The sequence below is a fragment of the Hippocampus guttulatus genome, chromosome 20, assembly GCF_054856545.1.
Source record: "Hippocampus guttulatus isolate MCC_2025c chromosome 20, RoL_Hgut_1.0, whole genome shotgun sequence".
Classification (NCBI taxonomy): domain Eukaryota; kingdom Metazoa; phylum Chordata; class Actinopteri; order Syngnathiformes; family Syngnathidae; genus Hippocampus; species Hippocampus guttulatus.
Genome location: NC_141280.1, coordinates 9,090,826 through 9,113,793, shown reverse-complemented (window position 1 = coordinate 9,113,793; position 22,968 = coordinate 9,090,826). Strand labels below are relative to the sequence as shown.

General features: G+C 44.6%; 1 protein-coding gene across 4 annotated transcripts in view; it reads left to right on the top strand.

Annotated features, from left to right (window-relative positions):
- Nucleotides 1-22,968, top strand: part of LOC147187931 (NHS-like protein 1) — a 74,560-nt gene that overhangs the window by 31,612 nt on the left and 19,980 nt on the right. For 2 of the 4 annotated variants that reach the window (XM_086099893.1, XM_086099891.1), the window contains exon 1: nucleotides 11,586-12,442. The exons of 1 other annotated variant lie outside the window; for it this stretch is intronic. In XM_086099893.1, coding sequence (XP_085956019.1) covers nucleotides 12,130-12,442 — 313 coding nt within the window. In that variant the 5' untranslated portion in view covers nucleotides 11,586-12,129. Of the gene's footprint in view, nucleotides 1-6,452; nucleotides 6,572-11,585; nucleotides 12,443-22,968 lie in introns of those variants that run through there. One more of the 4 variants, XM_086099895.1, reaches the window with a different exon arrangement.

The following is a 22,968-nucleotide window of genomic DNA, read 5'->3' as shown; positions in this document are numbered from 1 at the left end:
TGGTCCACGACCACCGCTCGTCCCAAGAGCAGCATTCGCACCACGACCGCCACGCCACTAGCCCGGACACCGGCGGCGACACCGACGACTGGGTGTACCAGCCTCAACACAAGATAGGTTGTTGTTTAATTGCTTTCCAAAAATATCTGTGAAACCACGCGGCGTCCGCGGCGGTTTTCACGACCCGGTCAAACTTATGTTGACAATTGCTTTTTAACAGGAAGATTGTGAAGTCGCCACTAGACTTTTTCCGGCCTGTTGTTCTCCACTTCCTTGTTGCCGTGGAGAACATGTGGGAGGTGTTACCGGGGACAGTTTAGGGGGTCAAAGGCGATAGGTAAACAATGATGCATCGTCCTGCGGAAGCAGCGTAGGTGATGTCATAGCGTGATCGTCTTCCAGGCTCTGTGGGTGTTTAGTTCTTTCCAGATGTTAAAGTACAAGCCGTACCTCTCTCGGGAGTAGTCTTCTAATTAACTCATTCAGTACCAGCCAATTCTAGACCAAGTCTGAAAAGACGTTTAAAAACGTCTTTGGGAGTGAATGAGTTAAACTGGCAAGTTATTGATCCATTTCTGCGTGGTGGCACTTAGTAGCGATCTACCCAAGAAGAGAAATTCACACCATAACTTGGTTAACTTTGACCTCGTTTTGTCGTCATTGGCAGCTCTCCTGTTTGCTCAGATCAACCTCAACCTATTTGACACACAAATTGGCTGGCACAAGTCGTCATCCATATTGAAATGAATTCAAATTCTCGCGCACCAACGAGGCGGTGTCACACCTGCTCGCTGGGATTGTGACACATTTGGCGGCGGTGTGCGAGTCCGCTCGAGTTGCGCGCTGCGGCGCTCGTCAACAAAATCATTTATGAACGTTGCACTGGGGTATGAGTGGAGTGGAATGGAGTCAAGTCGCATTCCATCATCTCCACATCCAGTTGAGTGTCGTCAGCGGATTTAGGCCATCAGATCAAATGTATTCATCAGCGTAACACTCGCGGCGATAACAAATTGTACGTCTGCAACAATATCTGTTAAAATGCTGATAATCATCAAGTTGGACCGAAGCGATGACGGGCTTAGATAGTGCTTGTTCTTCTATACTGACGCTAAGGGCATCGTCTGAGACCACTGCAGGCGACCACGGTATGATTAGTTTTTGAAGCATCCGACTTGGTTCAAAGTCTTCACGTCTGTTTTGTGTGGACAACTCTGAGACTCAGTGCAAAACTTAGCGTATACGTACTGGTCCTTTAAGCTAGTTCAAAACTTAGCGTATACGTACTGGTCCTTTAAGCTAGCTCTTGGAAGGAAACAAATGTTTATTAGCGTATACGTACTGGTCCTTTAAGATAGCTCTTGGAAGGAAACAAATGTTTATTGACTGGATGCCATTTGTGGACTGTGAATTTGCAATGAACTTTTTATACATTTAGTTTCCTACTGTCGGCGACAGGTTAGTGTAAAATCCCTTTCGCCGTGCAACACATTGTACACACATATACTGAACGCCACACAGACGAAACGTCACATACCAACGCTCAAGCTATTTATAACATCTGGACGGCACTCCAGAAGCCACGACAAGACGTTCTGGGCAGCGTTGTGCATAAATATAGCCCTAAAATGAGCGGCTGTGGCTTGCAAACCATCATTTTTCACACAACGTCTCCCGGCTCGGCTGTTTGGATCTGTTCCCATGACAATGATGCGTATGTGAGTAAGTGTTTTCCTCACTGGCTTCATAACTTTTGACCCGCCTCCAGGGGATGCCTGCAGGCCAACCAGCTGCGAGAAGCGAAAGTAATTGCTGGTGAAGATGAGTAAAACTGGCATTATTTCACCCCCTCCCCAAAAAAAAAAGTTATTTCAACAGGGAGCATGGTGACCTAGTGGTTAGCACATTCGCCTCACACCTCTGAGGTTTGGAGTTTGAATCTTTCATATTTTAAAGTACCGTATTTTCTGGACTATAAGTTGCAGGTTTTTTTGGGGGGGGGGGATTCCATAGTTTGGCAGGGGGTGCTTATACTCGGGAGCGACTTCTGTGTGAAATTATTAACACATTATCATTTTACATTATTTTCATATTAAACCGCAAGAGGGCGCTCCAGGCCCGTGTTGATAAATCGACGATGAGTCTGACATCAGCGAAGTAGCAGAGGAAGGATTTAATGATTTGGAGTGACACTGATGGTTTGGTAGTTTGAGCATGTTCTTGATGCTGTGATTATCTGAATAACGAATAATATGTTACGTGAACATACCAGGCATGACTTCCGTTTGTTGTTTATGCGTCATGGAACGTTAGCATATCATACACTTATTCAGCCTGTTCTTTATTTTACTTTTATTTTAAATTGCCTTTCAAGATGACATGTATGTTCTTGGTTTTGGATTTTATCAAATACACTTCCCCCCAAAAATGCGACTTATACTTAAGTGCGATTTATACGTTTTTTTTCTTCTTTATTTTGCATTTTACGGCTGATTCGATTTACACTCCGGAGCGATTTATAATCCGGAAAACACTGTATATTCTTTGAGCCAGTTTGAACACTCACTATATGAAATTTTAAATTCTTGTAACAAGAACTCCAGTCAGTCAGACATTGTTTTTGAAGTCTAGGTGAAGAAATAGACGGCCCTGTGACGAGTCCCTGTCAAGGCAGCTAGAAATTTTTGCTCTGCATGTTTGCTTCCCGGCATCTTATATATTTCTGCGACCGGCCAGTCAGCAGGGAAGTCATCCAAATTTATTTTGAGCCGAGCATACATCATGCCAAAAATGAAAGTTTGGAGATTTGAGAGATGTAAAATAGTTTTGACGGCCTTGCGTGGGTCGTCACCTGTTTTACACATGTCCAGATGTGCATGGCGCTACGTACGGTGTTGCAAGTATTTAGGGCAGCAGCATATTGACCTAAATATTAACCCTACCTTGGCAGCAGTCAGAAGCGGAATTGGCTCGCCTCTCACACGAAATCATTTTCATGGGATGTTTATGAATTAAGGCTGTATACGGGCAAGGTTATTTTAGGACACCGAGCCAGAATTCTCAATATTTGCCTCCACTTTATCGCATTGTTTTTTTTAAATGGGTACTGCTAAGTCTTTCATTTTCAAAGCACAGTTCCACAAATTGCCAGCCACTATATAGAGCATTTCGACTGAATATGAATGTTGTGTTCTCACAATACAAGGACCAATCCCGCCAAGAACAAAAAGTACTCTTCTCTTTCACCGAAAACGTTTTTGGTTTTTCATAAAAAGAAACATGTCAATAAAAACTTGATGCGAATATCTTTTGCTTTTTTTTTTTTTTTTAATACCTCAAACTATAAAACATTAAAATACAAAACACAGAAAAGGTTTTTGATGACAAAATAATTTATTTACAGATACACAATTATGAAACACTCCGTGAGCGACGTCAGTGGCATTTATTTATTTATTTTTTTATACATGGCCTCCGTCATGCACTCAATGAACCGGGTAATCTTTTTTTTTTTTTTCCACAATCGTGACGTGACGTTCACTTTTTACTCCCCACCACGACACAGAAAGGAAATTTGCATGTATCTTGAAAAAAAATCTAGCAAGCGATGTCTCGTATCTTGTAAGGCACTACCCCCTGCACTTCCTGTGTGCTTATGTGACAAACTCATCCTCCTGTAATGCAGTGGGCCAATCCAGATTAGCAGATGATAATTTTCCCCGAGGGGACGATGTATGTGTGTGTATAAAGCAGCAAGGCCTCATTAAAAGATAGACGTGGAAATCTGCTGATGTGGCCTACAGCCTGGGGAACATGTTGTACACGCAAATACTCCAATATATCAAATGGGCCTAATTCTCTCCTCTTTTCTCTCCTATGTGCTGATAACTGATCCACCCTATCCAGGTAAGTCACTTCCTCCTTTCTTTTGACCCCCCCACCTCATGGTTCATGTCTCTTTTGGCTGATCTCGGATCAGTCCTACCACCTCACGTTTAAGCCTGCGTGTGAGTGAAATCGCACTCACCTGCGTGTGGTTGTTGTTTTTTTTCGCTACGAAAAAAACAACAACCCCAAAACAAATCTGTCAGTCGTATGGCGACTGTTATTTGATGGCAATTTGTATCATACACATCCTATTAGCTCGGCATTATGGGGTTTTATCCTCCCCGAATGGCACAGGACTTGATGAAAGGGGAGAGGATTACATTGGTGGACATGATTTCAATTTGCGTGGTTCTTGTTGAGAGGCTGTTGTTGCTTTCACCAGCCACAATTGATCAATTTTTGCCTTTCGGTGTAAAATAACAACACGTTCGTAATAGCTGACAATGTACAGCGCACTCTGTTGAGATAAGATGGCGGCTAAAGCCCTCATCTTGACTGTGTTTTATCTCGTGACAAAGTTGATCTTTTCAGTTGCAATGGGTACAGTTTTCATGTCTTGTACTTGAAAACAACAATTATTTCCTGAAGTGCTATGTACGTACAATATGTGGATCACATTTCCATTTTTCTCTTGTATAACATCAAAGTCGCATCCACAAATCTTCCACCAGAAACAAATCAAAGAAACATGTTGATGCAGAACTCCTAATCGTGATTCAAAGTATCCATCGGTCAGCGACCGTTTCCGTTCATTCCTCCTCCGTCATCGTAGGAACTGGAAGACCATCGAAACGATTGATACGCCGCGATGGAAAACCCATCGAAATGATATAATGCGACGATTCAATAAGTACCGTTTGCAGCGCCAGCAGATTTGTTGGCAAATTGAAATCTAAAATTCCTTCTCTCCCGCTTGGCTTAGCGAGAGCCGTCATCAGGCCGACCTCAGTAGCGGTTCTTTCGAGCTGGCGGTTTTAATAGCGGAGGTTCCCGCGAGCATTATAAGGTGGAAGCCTGGAGGCAAAAAAAAAAAAAAAAGGTTTTATGGGCTGCTTTGTTAGGCAGCAGCAGGCTTCTTTTCGAGGGTTCCTTATTGTCATTTCAGAATGTTTTTTGTTTTTTGTTTTTTTTTACACACAAAACTGGCGACATCTGGTCTTGGCAAACGTGTCACGGCCTGCAAGCAATAACGGGGCTGGGATTAGTGCGCTCACCACTCAAAAACGTCAACCGTACTGAAGCTGAATTTGACAAACGCTGCCAGCAGCGTCACGATAACGCTCTCAGACGTATTGCACTGTATGAAACAAAAAAACATTGGCTCCCTTTGTAGCAATGGAACTGATGGATTTGCAGCCTCGCGTTGTCTTCCATTGTCGCTTCCTGTAAATGTCATGGCCAAGTATCCCAAAACTTGATGAATGACCTAAAAAAAACCCGTTCCAGTCAGTCCATGTGAAAGCCATTAGGGAACCTTCATTGGAAATCAATGGCTTTTTTTTGTTGTTGTGGATCTTCGCTAATGCTCGTTGAGCATTTGAGATATTACGGGATGGACGGGTAGCTGTGTGTGCCACTGCGGGCTGGCTCGGGTTTCCATCAATGTTTTGGCATCAGCGCATGCAGATGAACTTGTCGTTTGCTCCCACGTAGGCCAACAGTTCAATTGTGGGGGATTTAAGTGATTATTTTTGATCAGAACATCATGTTTTGGCGCCATGCAAACTGCTCACTTTCCATATGCTCTAAAAACACAATCCTTCACATACAGTTGAAACGACCGTACCAACGGTACCGTTTTGGCAACTCGTCAGCGCTTTCAGTAAATGAAACATTTTTCTAATGGGTCCCAAAGTGAACTGAAAATTTGAAAATCGTCACTTACTTTTTCTGCGTAAACAGGAAGAAAAAAAGCAAATCCAGTTTTACCGTGACTTGCGAGTAGGCGCGCGCCGAGATCAAATTCTTGCGGTCTGATAACAGCGAGCGAAAATATCACGCTTTCGTGGGATCACATGATTTCAACTGATCTTAAGACAAGGCAAGGTAGCTCTTTTCATACGTGAGGTAACTCAATGTGCTTCGCAAACAAACTGAAAGCCGTGAAAAAATAGGGAAAGATTTAAGACATTTAAAAGCAAACTCCTCCTTTAGTGACACCATTGTTTTCAGATCGCTTTGGATTAACATCAATGAATCCATTATGCCTCTTATTTATTAGATTTCTTTTCTTAGGTTGTGATGTGTACGTATAGGCGAGGAAAAGCACGTGTTTACCAGACTTTCCCTGGCACTGAACTTCAGCGCAACAAATAATAGTGTGCGAATTCCCATTAGGCAAGTCTGATGTGGTTAAATGGCGACAGTAGCTCTGAGGCTTTAAAGATGAGAGACGCTCGGCTCTGATAGATGCGCAAATACAGCAGCAAACGAGAGGCGGGGGGATTTTTTTTTCTTTTGTTTTTTGCGCGAAGCAGTTTCCTGCAGTGGGGAAGTTGGCGTGTTGCCCCTCGTGTGTGACTGGAGGAGGAGGGGAAGGAGGAGTAGGGAGGGCGACGGCACGGGCAGAGCGTAAGTGTCAGTGTCTCGGCTGCGTGCGTGAGGAGCGAGCGGCGAGAGCCGGGGAGGAGGAAGGCGTTTGTTTCTGGTGGAATTAAGTCAAGAGGAATGTTCTGCTTGAGGGGTAAGTGTCTGCGGCGGACGCGGATGTTTTTTTGCATTTGGGCGTGTGGACAAAGAAAAGTTGAACTCCATCCCTCCTTTGTTGGAAACGCAGTTTCCAAGCAGTTTCCTTGCTTCGATCTCCTCCCTTTCCATTCCTCACTTTCTGCCTCTTCGGTCCTGTTCAAGTTCCCTGAGTTGTTGTTATTTTTTTTCGTGTTGTGTGCGTAAAAATAATGGCGATTTTAGCAAGTGATGTACCGGTACATCTTTTTCTACTGCGGCATTGTCCTTCTTGTGCCAGCTTGCGAAAGCGGCTACTCCAAAGTGCAGTTCAAGAAAAAGTAGCAACACTTCTGCTGCCCTGACACTCACCACTCACTCACTTTTGGCTTCTCCAACCTCCTTCATCACCTCTCAAGAATGCATGTGACATCATGGCGTTGGATGGAGATTTTTAATATTTGCCCTCGTTTGCAGTGGATTACGACCAAGTGTCAAACTGGTCTTCACGACAGGCCACCTCGTAGTTATGCTTTCACCCAGTGGTTATAACCAGACGCGGGTGGAATAACCACAAATTGTACTCAAGCCAGAGTACTGTTACTTCAAAATAATATGACTCAAGTAAAACAGTAGTCCTCCGAATAATTTCTTGAGTAAGACTAAGTAAAAAAAGCATACTGGGTTGCTGTGCTAGAAGATGTCATCCTTATGGAACTAATTCTCTTGTCTCCGGTTTCCAGAAGACATTAAACATTTTGACTGTTTGGGGTTGTAAAAAAAAAAAAAAAGTCCCAGTACCTCAGCTGGATGCAATAAGACACAATTGACACTTGTAGTTTCCACACCAAGTAACCAATAGGGCAGGCCAACACATGGCGCAAAAAAGATTAAACCAAATTGAGTCATTCGGAGAAGTATGTCCCACCGGTTGTCCAACACATTTTTTCGCGTCAAAATCATGTCATGTCGGGTATGTAATGTCGAATAAATACAGACATTTGGATGGACTTGGCACAATACACTTCTCTGTAAGATGCAGTAATTTTAGTCTCTTCACTGAGGATAAAGAATAAATGCCCGATCATCCTGTTGTGTTATCTGGTGAAAAACGTATGCAGTATTATTAACATACTTAGAACGAATGTAAAAAGTCTCATAATTTTGTCAAATCCCCAACTCTGACCGGTCACAGTTTTAAATGTCGTGCTGCCAAGATGAACTGACCCAGATCCTGTCCCTGTTGTGGTTGCCAGAGATGCAGATTGCTTGCCCATGTTCCGATTAAAACAAGCAACCCAAGCTCTCATGCAGTCCTGGTCCATGTTCTTCAGCAGCCAGCTGACCACATATCCCCACGGCAGCCTTGAGTTTTGGCCTAAGCTTCTTTACGCTCGTTGACACCAGCTTTTTGGGACGTTACATAAGGAACTGCTTCCCCTTAAAGCTCCCAAGTTGGAACGTGATCAGACTTGAGATGTGGAGTCTCATCCAAGCTAATGATTCTATCGCCGTAAGGTTTGTTAAGGTCACTCGTGGCTACTCTTAACTCATTCAGTACCAGCCAATTCTGGACCAAGTCTGAAAAGACGTTCAAAAACGTCTTTGGGACTGAAAGAGTTAAGGAAGAACATAATTCTGTTGATGCCAGCTCTTTCATTGCCATTACCGATCGTGAGAAATTATCCGGTGTGTTATCCGGTCAAAAAGCTGAAGTAGCTGAAAAAAGGGCCACACGTTCCTTGGATTTTGACAAATGGACATTATATGAGGATCAGAGTGTAATTCATCAACTTGCCCAGTAGGGGAACAACTCCACTCTAACTGAGGGATTCCCCAAATTGTGGCCAACTGGGTGCTTTCAACAGGCAGAAGAGAGGGTGCACCACCTCTACTGGGACGTCGAAGTGGGTGCATGGCTTTAACAGTTCAAGAGGGGCTACTCGAACTTAGTATTCCCCACAGTTTTTCAGCCAAGGAGTGCGCAAAGTATGTGGGAATGTTAAAAAGAGTGGGTTCTTTGAAAGTTTGTTAATTGCCGCTTTAAGTTTTTTATGCCAGGGGGTGCGGTGATTCTGTTGGGATGTTGAAAGGGGGGGATGTATGGCCTAAGATAGGCGATACGCCAACTCTGCCTGGATGTTGAAGGGGCTGTATGGCTTCAAAAAATTTCAGCAAGGGTTTGCTCAAAATGGATGTGAAAAGGTGTGGACAGCTTTTAACTCATTTAGTACCAGCCAATTCTGGACCAAGTCTGAAAAGACGTTTAGATACGTCTTTGGGAGTGAATGAGTTAAGCACTTGGGAACGCGGTGCGCCAACTCTGTCTGGATCAGCATCCAGACAGATGTAGCAAACCTCTACTCCAGTGCACACGCACCACCGAACTATCATTGTCAAATCATGTAAACATAATCAAAATATATACCCCCAAAGGGTGCGCACCACATTTTGCGAAAAGCATATCTCGCTGTCCTTTAATCGGCTGGCATTTTCCAGTGTGTGTGAACATCCAGGAGATGCCAATCGAGATGTGCTGGAATGTGTCGGGTCATCTTTAAAATCTATTTGCACTTTGCGCCCACTTGCTGCTTGAAATGTGACGTAGAGTTAATATTAGAGTAGTTTTAGAGCACATGTGACTTGAATTCTTGTCATGTGTGCGCATGTGTATTTATTTTCCACACACGCTTTCGGAAAGGCAGCGATGGGTCACGTTAGTTTGGGCTCGCAGGGCAATGACCTTCATAGCTCTCCATATGTCTACTGCTATATTTATCCACAACACTGCTATTGCGTTTCACGCACCTTTTTCACGGTATATACGCAGCTTGGAGGATTTCAACAAATCTACAGTATGGACAAGGTGCACGTCCATCACCAAACTACAATAACAAAGGTATCCTATTGCAAAAGTTGGTTTACACTTTTTAAAGTGACATCTATTTTTTCCCCCCCCAAATTTTGTGAATAATAATGAAAGCAGTAAGGGGGGGGGGGGGTAAGGGATGCACAAAAGCAAGTTGAACTCATGTCAGGATGCGTGAATAAAAAAACAGGTGTGATTAAAAGAGGGGCTGGAGTGAGGAGGGCAGAAAAGTCGATTCAACCAAAGGAAGGAAGGATACAAATTTAAAAATGCGGATCTGAGGGAAGGATGTAGGAAGTTGGGAACAAAGGAAGGCATGAGGGAAGGAAGTCAGGAAGGAAGGAAAAAAGACAAAGGAGGAAGGAAGGAACAAAAGCAGGTTCTCAAATCAACTCAACTGTATTTATAGAGCACTTTAAAACAACCACCGTTGTATATAAAGGATTGATCTGGAGATAATATTGCGCCGCATTTGAAGTTTTCACTCGGGTTAATTTTTTTAGGCAAAACAGTGGTCATCTCCCTGCGGGTGAGTGCACGACTTAAACCCAGCATGCAGGTGCTCCATTGGGATTCATGTGCAGCCATGGTTACCATTGTCCCTCATTGACCAAAGCCCTTCCGTTCTAGTCCTCCCTTTCAACCCCCCCCCGAACACTTTACACACTCGACACATGTGGACACTCACTTGCCACAAGTATGCGTTTTGACATTTTTCGTCCGGCGTCGGCGCTCGCACGGCTCTAATAACGTTGCACTGGATGACCCTTGAAGTGTACGCATTTGCAGACTGCGGTTTGCCCATTATGGTTTGTATTTGCACGCGTACATGCGGTGGTTTTGGCCGACCCGACACTGTGGAAATGATAACCATAGTTAATGGCTCCTTCAGGGCGCTGGCGATCCGCTGTTGAGGCTTTGGCTGAATGGCAGCCAACCGTGGACGCACAGAGACGATGTGTAAAATAGGGTTCAGGTTTAGTTAAGTCTTAAGATTGACTTTCTTATACCTGCAAATACCCCTTGAAATGCTATTTGGGCAAAAAACACTTGAGATGACCAAGACTGCACTTTGTTGTAGTAACATAACTGAGCTGTGAGGGGCAGAGTGGTGCCACAGGGCATCCAGACCGCTGGAATAGATAAGGAAGAAAACCATTGTAGAAGTATAAGAAGAAGAAAAAAAAGACCTAGCTTATCTCGTTGGTTACAAATTTTTCTCCCCGTCTCTCTCTGGCGAATGATGGTAACCAGCGGCTCGCCTATTTATGTCAGGCAACAATTGGCTAGCGGTCCCTTTCACATCCCAATCATGGAATCCATTGCTCAGCCAACACATAAGGATTTGCCCTCGCGATTATTGAATTGGTTTCACATTTACAGTTGTCGGCCCAGGAACGATCACTTAACACATCCCACACCACAGGATACTCGCTCAGGATTATCTTTCAGACACAACCAACAATCAAGCCTATGCCGACTTTTACTAGAAATGGGCGAAGAGGCTTCATTTCAATGATTTACTTTTGGATTTGTGATTTGTGACCACCACTAGAGGGAGACCTTTCCCCCCGCCCCAAGTGCTGCCTTGTAATTCCAGAATTACGCCCCACTAACAGCTGCCCTCATCCTCACCTATCACGGGTGATGCCAGCACCAGTCACGGTCTGATGGTGATCTATTCTGGTTTTAATCCACCGTGCGTGCATCTGTCCGTGCTCAGGTGTCAGGTATTAATTCACACCACCCATCTGTGACTCACATGGCTACAATTACCCGTGTACACTTGTTAACTTTTGCCATACCAGGTTGTTGTGTGCACTTTTGTGCCCTTATTTTGTATGTGACATCATCTGTGTGTGTGTATTGAGTTACAACAGTGATTCACATGCAGGCGTTTGAAGTTCCATGACACAGGAGTTTGCATCATTTGTGTGCCATCTGACAAATGGCAACCCAGTTTTGAGGCAGTAGCTAATTACCACCAGTATGGTGTCCATCTGTGTTGAGTGCGTTCGAGTGGAGACGAGGCTGGTTAATCTGGGTTTACAGATTAGATGAGCTGGGTTGGGAATCAAGAGGATTTGGGGAGAGGCGGGGCGGGGGGTGTAAGGTTCTGGACTATGACGAAGTTCCTTCTTAAATTGCCAGACGTAGAGAACTGCTGACTTGCTTCCAACTTCAAACTGATGCATGGCTCTCTGGACTTCTGAACATTCGTTTAAATCAATTGATGCGTTGCATGATGCATCCAAGTCAGTTAAAACACGGAGTAATTGTTTTGTTCTCAACCTAATTTTTGGATCTTTTTGATATCAGGATTTTTGTGGTCATTTTTGAGAATCCAAGATGTCAAGTGCATGCCAGGATTTTCTGATAGCCTAGTTCTAAAATAGTTGTGGTGAGCATTTGTTGTGGAAGTTCAGTTTTGTAAGATAACCTTGCACACAGGCTTCCTTTGTCAAGTAAATCAATGCAAATCAATAGAATCCCCTGAGAGAGGGAACGGAAGGACAAAAACTGTAGGAGGAGGGAGGAGGAGTCCAAGTTGGGGGGGTGGGCATTGCGGTCCCCGGCGGGTTACCAAAACTACCAGCCACCACCTCAAGTGGAGGCTCCAGATTGAGGAGAGAGAGAGGGAGGAGTTGTGGGGTCTGCATAGCCCAAGGGAGGTGGGCGACTGCTTGGTGTTAAGGTCTTAGCTGGGGATGATCACATATGTGCACTGCCTCTCTTCGGCGCCGGTGGTCAGCTGCTGGCACAGGGCCTGCTATGAGGACCGCCCTGGTGAAAGGCAAGCGCCGTTCTCCTTCCAGCCCGCCAACAAGATGGGGAACCGCCTCCAGTCGGAGGCCTCCCCCAGCGCCCGGACACCCAGCAATGAGGGCTGCCTACGCAAACGTCTGCTGTCCGTGTCCAAAGTCCACCAAAAACCGGACTCTCTCTGGACACCCAAACCTCTGCTTGGACCTCTTGTTAAAAGCCCGTCAGGAAAGACTCAAACCTTCCATGATGAGAAAGGTATAGTCCCAAGAGGCAAAGATGTTGAGTTTGAATACTGTGGATCTTTATCGTCCAGAGTTTTGATGCTCGTCCCAGGAGACATTTTTCGAGGATGTTTGAGATCGGATTACCCAGGATAACAGTTCTTATTAGCCTATTTGTGTTTGCTACAGGAATTATTTAGTATAGCTACTGTGTGTTCTTATCGTCCAGACCTTTGACGTTAGTTCCAGTAGACATTTAACCTAAGTTATAGAGTTCTTTGAAACATCTTCAAGATGGTATTACCTCGGTAGTGGTCTCTAGTAGCCTAACATTCGTGTTGATTACAGGAATAATTGAATAATAGTTTATACCTTCAGACTTTTGACGGTAGGCACAGTTGACGTTTAACCCGGAAGACTTTATTATTGTAGCGTTTCTGTGGCCGGATTTCCCAGGTTTTGTTAGCCCGACCTTTTGTATTTACAGGAATGGTTGGAGTATTTGTCATGGCTGGTTGTACTTTAGTCACCTGAGGTGTTGTTCTTGTATTAATCAAACGGTGTGTCCCAGTCCCAAAGTGACTTCATCTCTTCTCCAAGCAAGTGTTTGTCTCTTCCCATTAGGTGATTTCCATCCCCCCCCCCGCCGGTTGCCTGATGATCCATGCCTTCTGTCTCATGTAGTGCGTTGAGTGGCGTCAATTGAGATTGGCTTTGTGACCTCTGACACCAATGGTCTTTGGTGCGGCATTGTTAGCGTCAGTCCTTACGAACAAAATATCATGATCATGCGTGAACCGGTGCTCAAGCTGAATCTAGACTGTGATTTAACATAATATTGAATGTCAGGGTTTGCTGTGATTGTGTTTTTATGGACACTGTAAGGTACTGTACGCGCATCATACTTCAATCGAGCCATATCCTGGGGATGCTCTCCAGAGGGGCCACCTCTTGGGAACCAGAGACAAAAGCCTACAGCTGGAGGTGATGGATCTGGTCTGAAAGGAGGTTGAGGGGTGACTGATCAGGGTCACGAAGGTGCCCCACTTTCACCTCCGCAACTCCATTAAGGAGCTATCATGCACCCCACTTTTTGCAACTGCAACTTCTCCTTTTCACTGACATTTCACTTTACCCCTCCTTTCACCGAAGAGGACTTGGTAACGTCTAAAAAAGAGAATTCTTTCTTCCTGCGCACTTAGCATGACGGAACGCTCGCAGGCGGGTACGCCACATCCTCATGCCCGCTTTGACTAACGTGTAGTGACAGCCCAAGATGCCGCCACCGTGAGGGACAGTATTGTCCCAGCTCTTTAGGTGGAATCAGGCGTCACAGTTACTTTGTGCTCATGCACCGCTGAACAGCTGGATTTCCGCAGACAAAAACATAAGAGTTTTGCTACTGATGTCCTTTTATTTAACACACGACTCTTATAGTTCTGCTACGGTCGATATGAACTCTGGCAGTCAGTTTAAAGGGTAGAGCAGGTGTTGGATCACCCCCCCCCCCCTTCCTTCCTCTTAATCCTTTAGTGGGATTCCAGGTTGAGCTATCGACCAATCACTACCAATAGCTCCCAAGGGTAGAGGACCTGAGAGACCCCACCGAGTAACTAGATGAGAGCAAATGAAATGGATAAGATGCGCTCAAAATCAAATGGAGTAATAGAATTGTGGGGGGTCAGAGTTGTGTTTTGGTCCTTTATGAGAAATAATACAAAATTTGGTCACCCATAGCGCCGATGAATGACATGTCCGAAATTTACTGGGTTCTTTGTAGAGCGCCTATTATCTTATATTATTATTATTTTTTGTCGGATCTCTCTGAATGATGCTCTCGAACCCTCATAGGGTGTCTTTCCACCCCTCCCGTCTTTCTCGGCGGGATTTTCTTAACTAGTCCAGGAATTTAACCTAATCCTTCATTTGCAATTGGAAGGACAGTCCACAACAAAAGTTCTTTGTCAAAAAAAAAAAAAAAGAAGCGCTTCGCTAGGAACTTTCTTATCCCATTCCTCAAAAACACTTAGTCAGGGATTTCAAATAACGCACACACAGTGTAATTATTTAGCTGCCTTCCAACAGTGACTCACTAAAAATAAGTATTCACCCCCCACCCCCCCCCCCTCCCCAAATAGTCGGTTGTAGGAACAATGGGGAAGGGTGCATGACACACAGCATAATGAGGAAATTCCACATTCAGTTTGCAGAATGGGGATTGGGGAGGGGGCTGGGTGGTGAAGTGAGAATCATTCAACTGTAAAATGGTGTGTTCTGTCTAAGCAACGGGGTCTGCATTATTCTGTTTTTCCTTCTTCAACTCACCTTATTTTTTTCAACGAAGACAATGCAAGAGCGTCCCGTGCCTCTGAACGCTCTGCACCGCTAAGTGCGTTTGAGCAACGCGTCAAGGAGGCGAACGGTTTTTGATGCTTAATTGCAAGCTGCGCCACTAACAGACAGGCACGGGGGCACCTCTCTGATCTTGTTAGAAGCTTAATGGATGGTTAGCGACTAAACCGGCGCCACTGCTCCATCGCACTAAACCGAATCAAGGCACCATTGACAAATATTGGGCAGTAATCTCGTTTTGGTGGGTTTTCTGTAGTTCCTCTGAGGTTTGAGATTTGGGGCTGAAAATTTTGCAGGTTGCCCACCCCTCTGCTAGATGTGCTATTATGTAGCAGTTGGTGCTGTTGCGAAGCCCTTGGAGAAATATCAATTAGAGATGTTTGTCTGGTTTGTGGCTACAGCTAATCCTGCCTGTGTCGAACGATTTTTAAGCGATTTTAGATGTATGTGTTGAAGTAGCAGTTTTTTCATGGTTTAGGTTTACCGTCGCATCTAAACTGATTTCTTTAGCTGGTCTCTGAGTTTTCGCACCATATGTTAGCATGTTAGCAAGATTGCAGCATTTTGTTGGATGAAATTATGAGGCTTATCTTTTTGGTTTAAAAATAGTCAATGTTTATTCATCTTTTTATGCAGGTATTGCTGGTGGGTCTGAAAAATATCTCTGCGAGGTTCACCGTACATGACCAATAACGTTAATAGCGTTGTTTTTCTCAAGCTGCTGTGCTTCCCCTATCTTCTCGCATTCATGGTTATCACTTCTCTTTGCTACAGCTCATGTGTTGTCCAATTTGTTTTTTTGGCAGGTCTAGAATCTTCATTGACAGCTATACGACTAATTGAGTCAAACACCTCAAAAGAAGCATAATAACCATGGTTTAGAACAGAGGTGGGCAAACTACGGCCCGCGGGCCGAATCCGGCCCGTTGGTCTTTTTAATCCGGCCCGCCGAAGGTCGGTCTACAATTAAGGTTCGATGTCAACGACTGCATTCATTTCAATTGGACTTGTAATGACAGGCATTTCACCGCCAGGTGGCGCATTGACTTGAAGTTGCAGAACACAGGGGGGGGGGGCGGGATCTTTTCGACCACCTAGGACCTCTGTATCGCTCTACTTCTACTGGTCTGATCACAACCCATCTGCAGAAATGCACAGGCTAAAATAGGTCATCAACAACACTGTCATCATTTCAAAAAAGTATATTAATACAGTACGTTCATGCTTTTGTTCTGTTGATGTTTGATATGGACTGTCAACAAATGCAGTTTTTTTTTTAATGTACCATAGCTCGTGCTGACCTGGCCCTTCTGTCAAATTTTAAAAGTCAATGCGGCCCCCGAGCCAAAAAGTTTGCCCACCCCTGATTTAGAACAATGAAAGTGAATAACGTAGCTGGGAATAGAATTGCTCAGCACACACGCACAGGAGCTAGCATGAAATTAAACCAAAAACAAATCTGCTCACAGTTTGCTTCATGGCTGACTAGTTCCTTTTGCACCGAAGCATTATATTGATCCATTTTCAGCCAATCAGGCTTATTCTGACATATGACAATTATTTTCCAGGCTTTGAATCTTGAGGAGACAAAATACTGCAAGGCTGCCGTGGAGTGATTTCAGAAAGTGGATTCGGTCTGTAGTTATGTCCAACACTTAGAATGTGTTAATTATGTTTAAAAATAACATACAATCTCTGGGACAGACCAATAGTATCATTTTTTGGGGATGTGGAACGGACCGTATTTAGACTGAAGTCTGTACACGACGGCGACGAAATGTGTCAATCCTTGAATACAAACGTGATTGCAAGTCTTAAATCTGTGTTACCCTCCGACACTTCATTCGGAAAGTAATCTCTGTGACAAACATCTCATTGCATGATTGCCAACATTAAAAATAAAGTGAAGTTGTGCAACTGGATTGTGATTCATCAGAGAGAGCCCATCAAAAGCTCTTGGCCCACCTTGTGCCCCCAGACTCGGCCTCCCGCCATCTTGCCTTCGCTTAGACCGAGTACTCCTCAAGGATGCTTTAGAGAGCCAAGCAAAGGCTTAAATTAAAAAAAAAAAAGGGGGGGGGCTCCCGAAAGCTCATGTTCCCCCTGTAGAGAGTGCTTAGAAAAGGAACAAGCAAGCGGGTGGAAAATGATTTCAAGAAGGTCCTCCACCATTTCTGTCATTGATGAGTCATCTTCTCTATGGCACCGTTTTTATTCATTGGCTTCTTTGCCAGTAGAAAACAGGACAGGGTAAAAAGTCTTTCAGACTACAAGAAACTGAGGTTGTTGCCCCTGCTGTGTTTGACTTGATGTCAGCGTCTGCTCATTTTCACCACAAGGTGGTGGTACAACACAGGTAGCCGACAGCTGCCCTTGTTTCACTCTTTAATTGTAAAAGTGGCACAAAGTAAATCTTGATGTCACAATTTATTGACATGCTGATGGGATTATGCACATTAGCATCGGATGGCAAAGCACACACCAAGTGTTGGAATTTCAGGCCTTAAATTTTCTCTGCACGTCTCCCTGGAGACTCATTAATAATATCTCCGTTATTGCCTTGCCGCTGCGCGATAGAAAGGGAGGAGATGCGGAGATGGACAGGCACAGGGAAGGAGTGGTGATTTATGAAAGAATGAAGCTGAGGACGGAAGGAGGGGCTTAAGTGGATTTGGGGGCTCTCTTCGTTTTCCCCAGGCAAGGTTTCAGAGCAGGATTAGCACGAACCCTCTTCTTTGACTGCATGCATGTGCAGCTTTGTCCACACATCTGTGTTTGTATTTGAAATTATGGCCAACACACTCGCCTCAATGGCTGCTGTGTTTTATGGATCACGTTCCACAGCCAAGAACGCAAAGCCTGTCCCGAGACATGTTTAACTCCCCGCAACTATCGAAGGGGGATATATCGCACGACAGTATCATATCACATCTACTTTAAGATGATAGTGGAGACGGATTTTGGACATCAGTCTGGTAACATCAAGCCAATCAGCTCGCTTACACATTACGTCTTTGCTGAATTTTGTGTAAAAGTCGAGAACAGATCAATGTTCCAGCAGCTCTGCTGCACCAATTTAGTGGAATCTCTGTAAAGGATGCTCAGAATCAGGTTACGCAAGCAAACCAAATGAACAAAGACACATGCGGTCATGCGTTGTGGACTGATCACACCGATCGATGGCATCCACCAGAACTTGCGTCCGAACCAGCGCCCCCGAGCCTGCTAGTCTAGCCCACTTCCTCTGAATTAGCCGCGGTTGGCTCAATTTGGCATGTGAATTACCGATTGGGTGGTACAGTATTGCAGCCTCCGAACCCCCATCTGTGGGAATGACCCACTGAGAAATGAGGTGTCATGGAAGAAAGTAGGTCAAATGCTACAGTGTCAATTAGCTTGTCAGATTGGAGCAAGTGCAGATGAACGCACGTACACGCACATTGTTGTTGCATCGGGCTTTAACCCACTTCCTATTGATGAACACTTCACTATGATGGAGGCTAGCCCCAGGTGGCTTGTTGCTATGTGCCCTTGAGCTTCTTGAGGCACTTAACCTAAATTAGCGCAGTGTGTCGTCGGGCTTCCGTCGAAAGAGGCTCAGTCGCGTCCCCTTGGAAAGTTGTTAAAAAATTAGCTGAAATTGGGTGGACACGTCTATCATAGCAGGACGCTCAGAAAAGCCTCGCTCAGAAAAATGGAACAGGAAGTCGGCCATTTTAGTTTTGTGTGAAGTCTACTGCTCGTAGTTAAATGCCTAATCGAGTTTGGGAACTAGTACCAAACTCTCTCTTTGTTAATTCCCCTCACTGGTCCCGAGTCACAAGCCGGTATCCTCAACGAGATGAGCGATGCTAAATTTTTCGCCTACATAGTATGTCAAAGTCAAATTCTCATTTCAATGATTTGCAGTTAAAAAGGGGATTATGCTAATTATTTTCACTCAGTCCATTAAAAACAATTTGATCAGCTTGTTCAGTTGACTGTCGTGTCACACTCCTGGTTCATGGCATGATACAGTACACGCATATATATATTTGTATTCGTCAAATTAGGTACGCACACCAACAAAAGAGAGAGGAGCCGATGTAGGTCGGGATGTATATGGCTGCGCGTTGAGGCGTTTGCATTCGCCTCAAGAGCGAGAGTGTTGTGCGTGATTAACTCGATTGTTCCTGGAGAAACAGCTGCAGGCGCATCCCGGCCCGGGAACAGTAACGTGTACGGGCTTTTTTTTTTCCGATTCTTTGATGCATCGCGATTCAGACATGGACAAATCTGAATTGCTTCACTAACGTCCACGTTTCGATGAATTAAATGTGCGCAAATTTTGTAACTTTCCACTTGTAACTTGCATGCATTTCCGTCATTTGAATAAAATACAATGGACATGAATTCATCTCGTTTCTTGTTGTAAATTGTGTTTTTAAAAATCGCAAGTGAATCCTAACTCAGGGAGACAAAAAAAAAATGCGTGTTGTGAAAAAGTGAATCGATATCGATCAATGAAAGATTCCTCAGTTATCGTTTTCTAATCGAATCGTAGCCCCTGTATCATAATCGCAATCGAATCGTGAAGTGCCCAACGAGTCCCACCTCTGATAACGTGTAAGTCCACATGCGCAAGAAGGTAGAGTGGTGGCCCACTTTACGATCATCAATAAACCTGTATCATTGACGCGCACACACTCTGACCATCACCCTAAGTGGATATCGATGTCTGGATGTAAGAAGGTCTTTGAGTCAATATTGGTACAGACAGCTTGGCTGCATGGAAATGACCTCATGAAAGGCTCTGACGCCATTTTTATTCTATTGTGGATGTTATAATTCACTTTCTTTTTTTGGGGGGTGGGGGGCGATACCAGCCACCGATACTTAACCCATTTAATCCCACCGGTCACATTTGTGAAGGACAACAATGATTTAATTTACAGGACTCTAAAATTTCTTTAGATTAATTACTGATTACTTAGAAGGGCTACCAATGACACCTGATTTAGACTTTTAAATGTCTGGGAAAATTTTGGGATTAAATGGGTTAAGGCAAAAAGAATCCCAATAAGTACTCCTTGGCAAATTGTCATCTGGGTCAGAAAGAAAGGAATTGGTTCCCAATTGTTTTTCCTCATTGTGTTGAATGAATTTTTATATATTAAAAGTACTACAGGTATCGGTACACAGTATCGGCGAGTAGTCAGAGAGTCAATGGATGTACTGGTATTGCTCTACAAAAAGTGTTGTTGAACATCCCTAGTTTGAAGCTCAAACTTTACTTCGGTCTCCTGATTCCATCAACACAACAGGGCAGCATGCATGAATGTTGTCTGGAGTGTCTCGGGTTAGGATTTAAAACTGCGTTGCCAGGGGCGGCAACGGGCGGCTAGCGACCAATCCAATCTGCACACAAAGCTCGGTAAGCACCAAGAGACGGGACAAACAAATGAGGCCGCTCATAAAACGTACGCTGTCAACAGCTGTTGACGGCTTTAATGGAGACCAAGTTGTAAAAGTTGCCTTGGTGAGCGAGCATTTGGCGCTAACGCACCTTCCAGACAGTCTGAGTTGCTTCTCGCTTGCATTTGCTGTACAAGGGTTCCCCGACGGTGACCCAAATTTGTACATCAGACAAAACGTGCCGTAGTTTACCACTACCTTTCGCTAACGCAGTACTAAATACACAATCACAGTAAATATTCGTAACCAAAACACTTGTTGACATCCATTGGGGCACCTTCTGGTGTACTTCAAATGGCCACCAGGGCGGCAGCATAACCCCATCTGGCATTTATGGTGGTTAGCCTTGCAGCAGATCCCATGAACATTTTTGGCCTCTTAAACAAACGTAACAGGAGGGCCGACTGCCATGAAGCTTCGATTTCAAAGCGGCTCCCTTGATAGCAACCGGGCCGGACGCCAGCTCAATGACAATGAGGCGTGACCGCCAACTCCTCTGCGCCTTTGAGAGTCCTGGTGGGGATGTCTGTCTTGATGGCGCCTCACCTTGTCTTGTGTATCGACGCTCCCATCTACCTGTCTCCCACCTGTCCTGCATCGTTTCTTCCCCGCACTTCTCTCGCTTTTAAACCTTTATCTCTTTGTTGATGCGCGGCCTCGCATGGCCGCTCGGCAAAAATGGCTTCCTCCACATCAAAGTGACAATTTTGCAGCCATTCTTTGTTTTTTGTTTTTTTCCCTTTGCTTGCGATACAATCTGCCGCATTGTCCCTCATCCCGCGAGGTGTGGGGGCGGGGCGGATTGATTTAGCCAGCTGGAGCGGCACCTCGAGACGTGAAAATGGTCCATGTGCGCTTGTGTATGACACCCACGCAGAGTTGGAAGGCTCCGCCGACGGAACGGCACCAATGCTCGCAGCTCACTAGACACCGACGCCGTGTTACAGACACAAGGTCTGACCACACGCACAGCAGGAGAGCTTTTGGGTGTCAGAAAAAGGTCAGAGGAGGAGGATGGTGGATGGGAAAGCGAAGGGGTCGGGTTGTGAATTTGCAACGGCTGGCCGGGAACTTAACCCTATGTTAGAATCATTAACAGCGACGTTACGGATTGTTGACTCAGCCTCGCCCGCCGTCACTTGTTGGCCTTCTGTGTGTCGTCTGTTGTGCTTGGGTGAGAGTGGCTGTTTATTCAAGACTCAGGTCAACTTTGACGTTTGCTGACATTGCGCATCCCTACTGTTGTTATATTCATGCTGGGGCTACGATTGCTTTTAAATGCTGATTCACAAGCAATCGGCTTCAGTTCACCCAGCAACAGCCTCTCCTTCATCATGCGAGACCAAAGCTATCGGGTTTCTCATACCCTCCCCCCCCCCCCCCCCCCGTCCCCCCCAAGGCTTCGCTTTCATTCATCCTGTAGCCAAAGAAGATGGTCAGGGGAGGGATTGGTGAGTCACTAGTGCCCCTCCTAACTAATAAAAGGATTGTCACAGAAAAGGGCTTCAATTCGTACTTGGATACAGTAGTTACAATGACGCTCGGGTGTTGTGAATAGGCGAGTGTCTTTGTGGGACATTACCACGTTCAAATAGCTGTCACTCCAGACTCTAGCAACACTTTATTTGCAAAACATTAAAAAAAAGTCCATTTTTGACAGTGATCACACCTAAGGACAATTTTAAGTCTTCGATGATCATAACGCGCCTGTTTTTGGAATATGGGAGGAACCCATACTGATTAAGTCACTCTTTTTCAACAGATTCTATGTAAAATTATTTGAAAATATTGTGTGCCTGACAAAGTACCTGCTGCTTTCCAGCTCCAACCTATCTGCAGCCTTCAGAGTGGGAAAGTGTCGTAACCAGACAGTCCACAAATAAAACGAAAACACAGACTTCGGGGGGTAATCGGAGAGCAGAAAATCAATACACCCAGTGCACCTAATGTCTGAGAAAGAAGAACTACTTGGTGGAAGGAAAAACAGGGGACGCTTTAACGTTCGCGGATCAGCTTCAGTTGAGAGGTTTTTAGGGGCTCAGTTTAGCTCTGTCCGCTTGAATCCGATTAGAAAAATCAAAGCCAGTCCGGTGACACCTTGCGGATTGATCTGGCCACTCGATGCAAATTCAGTCACCTTCAAGTCATCATTGTCACAGTGTGCAAGTGCTGCAAAACCTCTTCAAGAATTCATGTCGACCCTCCATCCTTCTGCTGTTGTTTCACCTAAAGGCAAAACGATGATGTGGCGCCGCGGGCCGGTGTGCACCCGTTCCAACGGTGATGATGATGATGATGATCAATAATTCATGCTGAACTCAACTCACTTCACATCCCAATAAGCAGCAGTTTGTCAGACAAAACATTTTGTCATGAATAGGCTAGCTTAATGCAAATCCTAAAAAGGGAAATGCAAAAGACAGGCTAACAAGTAGCATTTATTTGGTGGTTAGATCATATCACAATACTCGGAGGCATATATTCTTTTTTGTCTGCGACAAATTACTATTACTGCAGCTTACTGAAGACTTGTGGCATTGAAATGCATCCAGTACTTAGAAAATTAATTGGTTCTGGAAGAAATGTCTTAACTAGAAATTTTGTTAGTAGAGACGCGTTTTCCATGTAAATGCCCTAATCCGTTCCAAGCCCCCTCAAAATTCAGACATAAATGTTTTCTAAAGCATAAAAATTCATCAAAATATGCGACAATTTTTTTAAATACAGTTGAACAGTTATTCTTGAAAAAAAAAT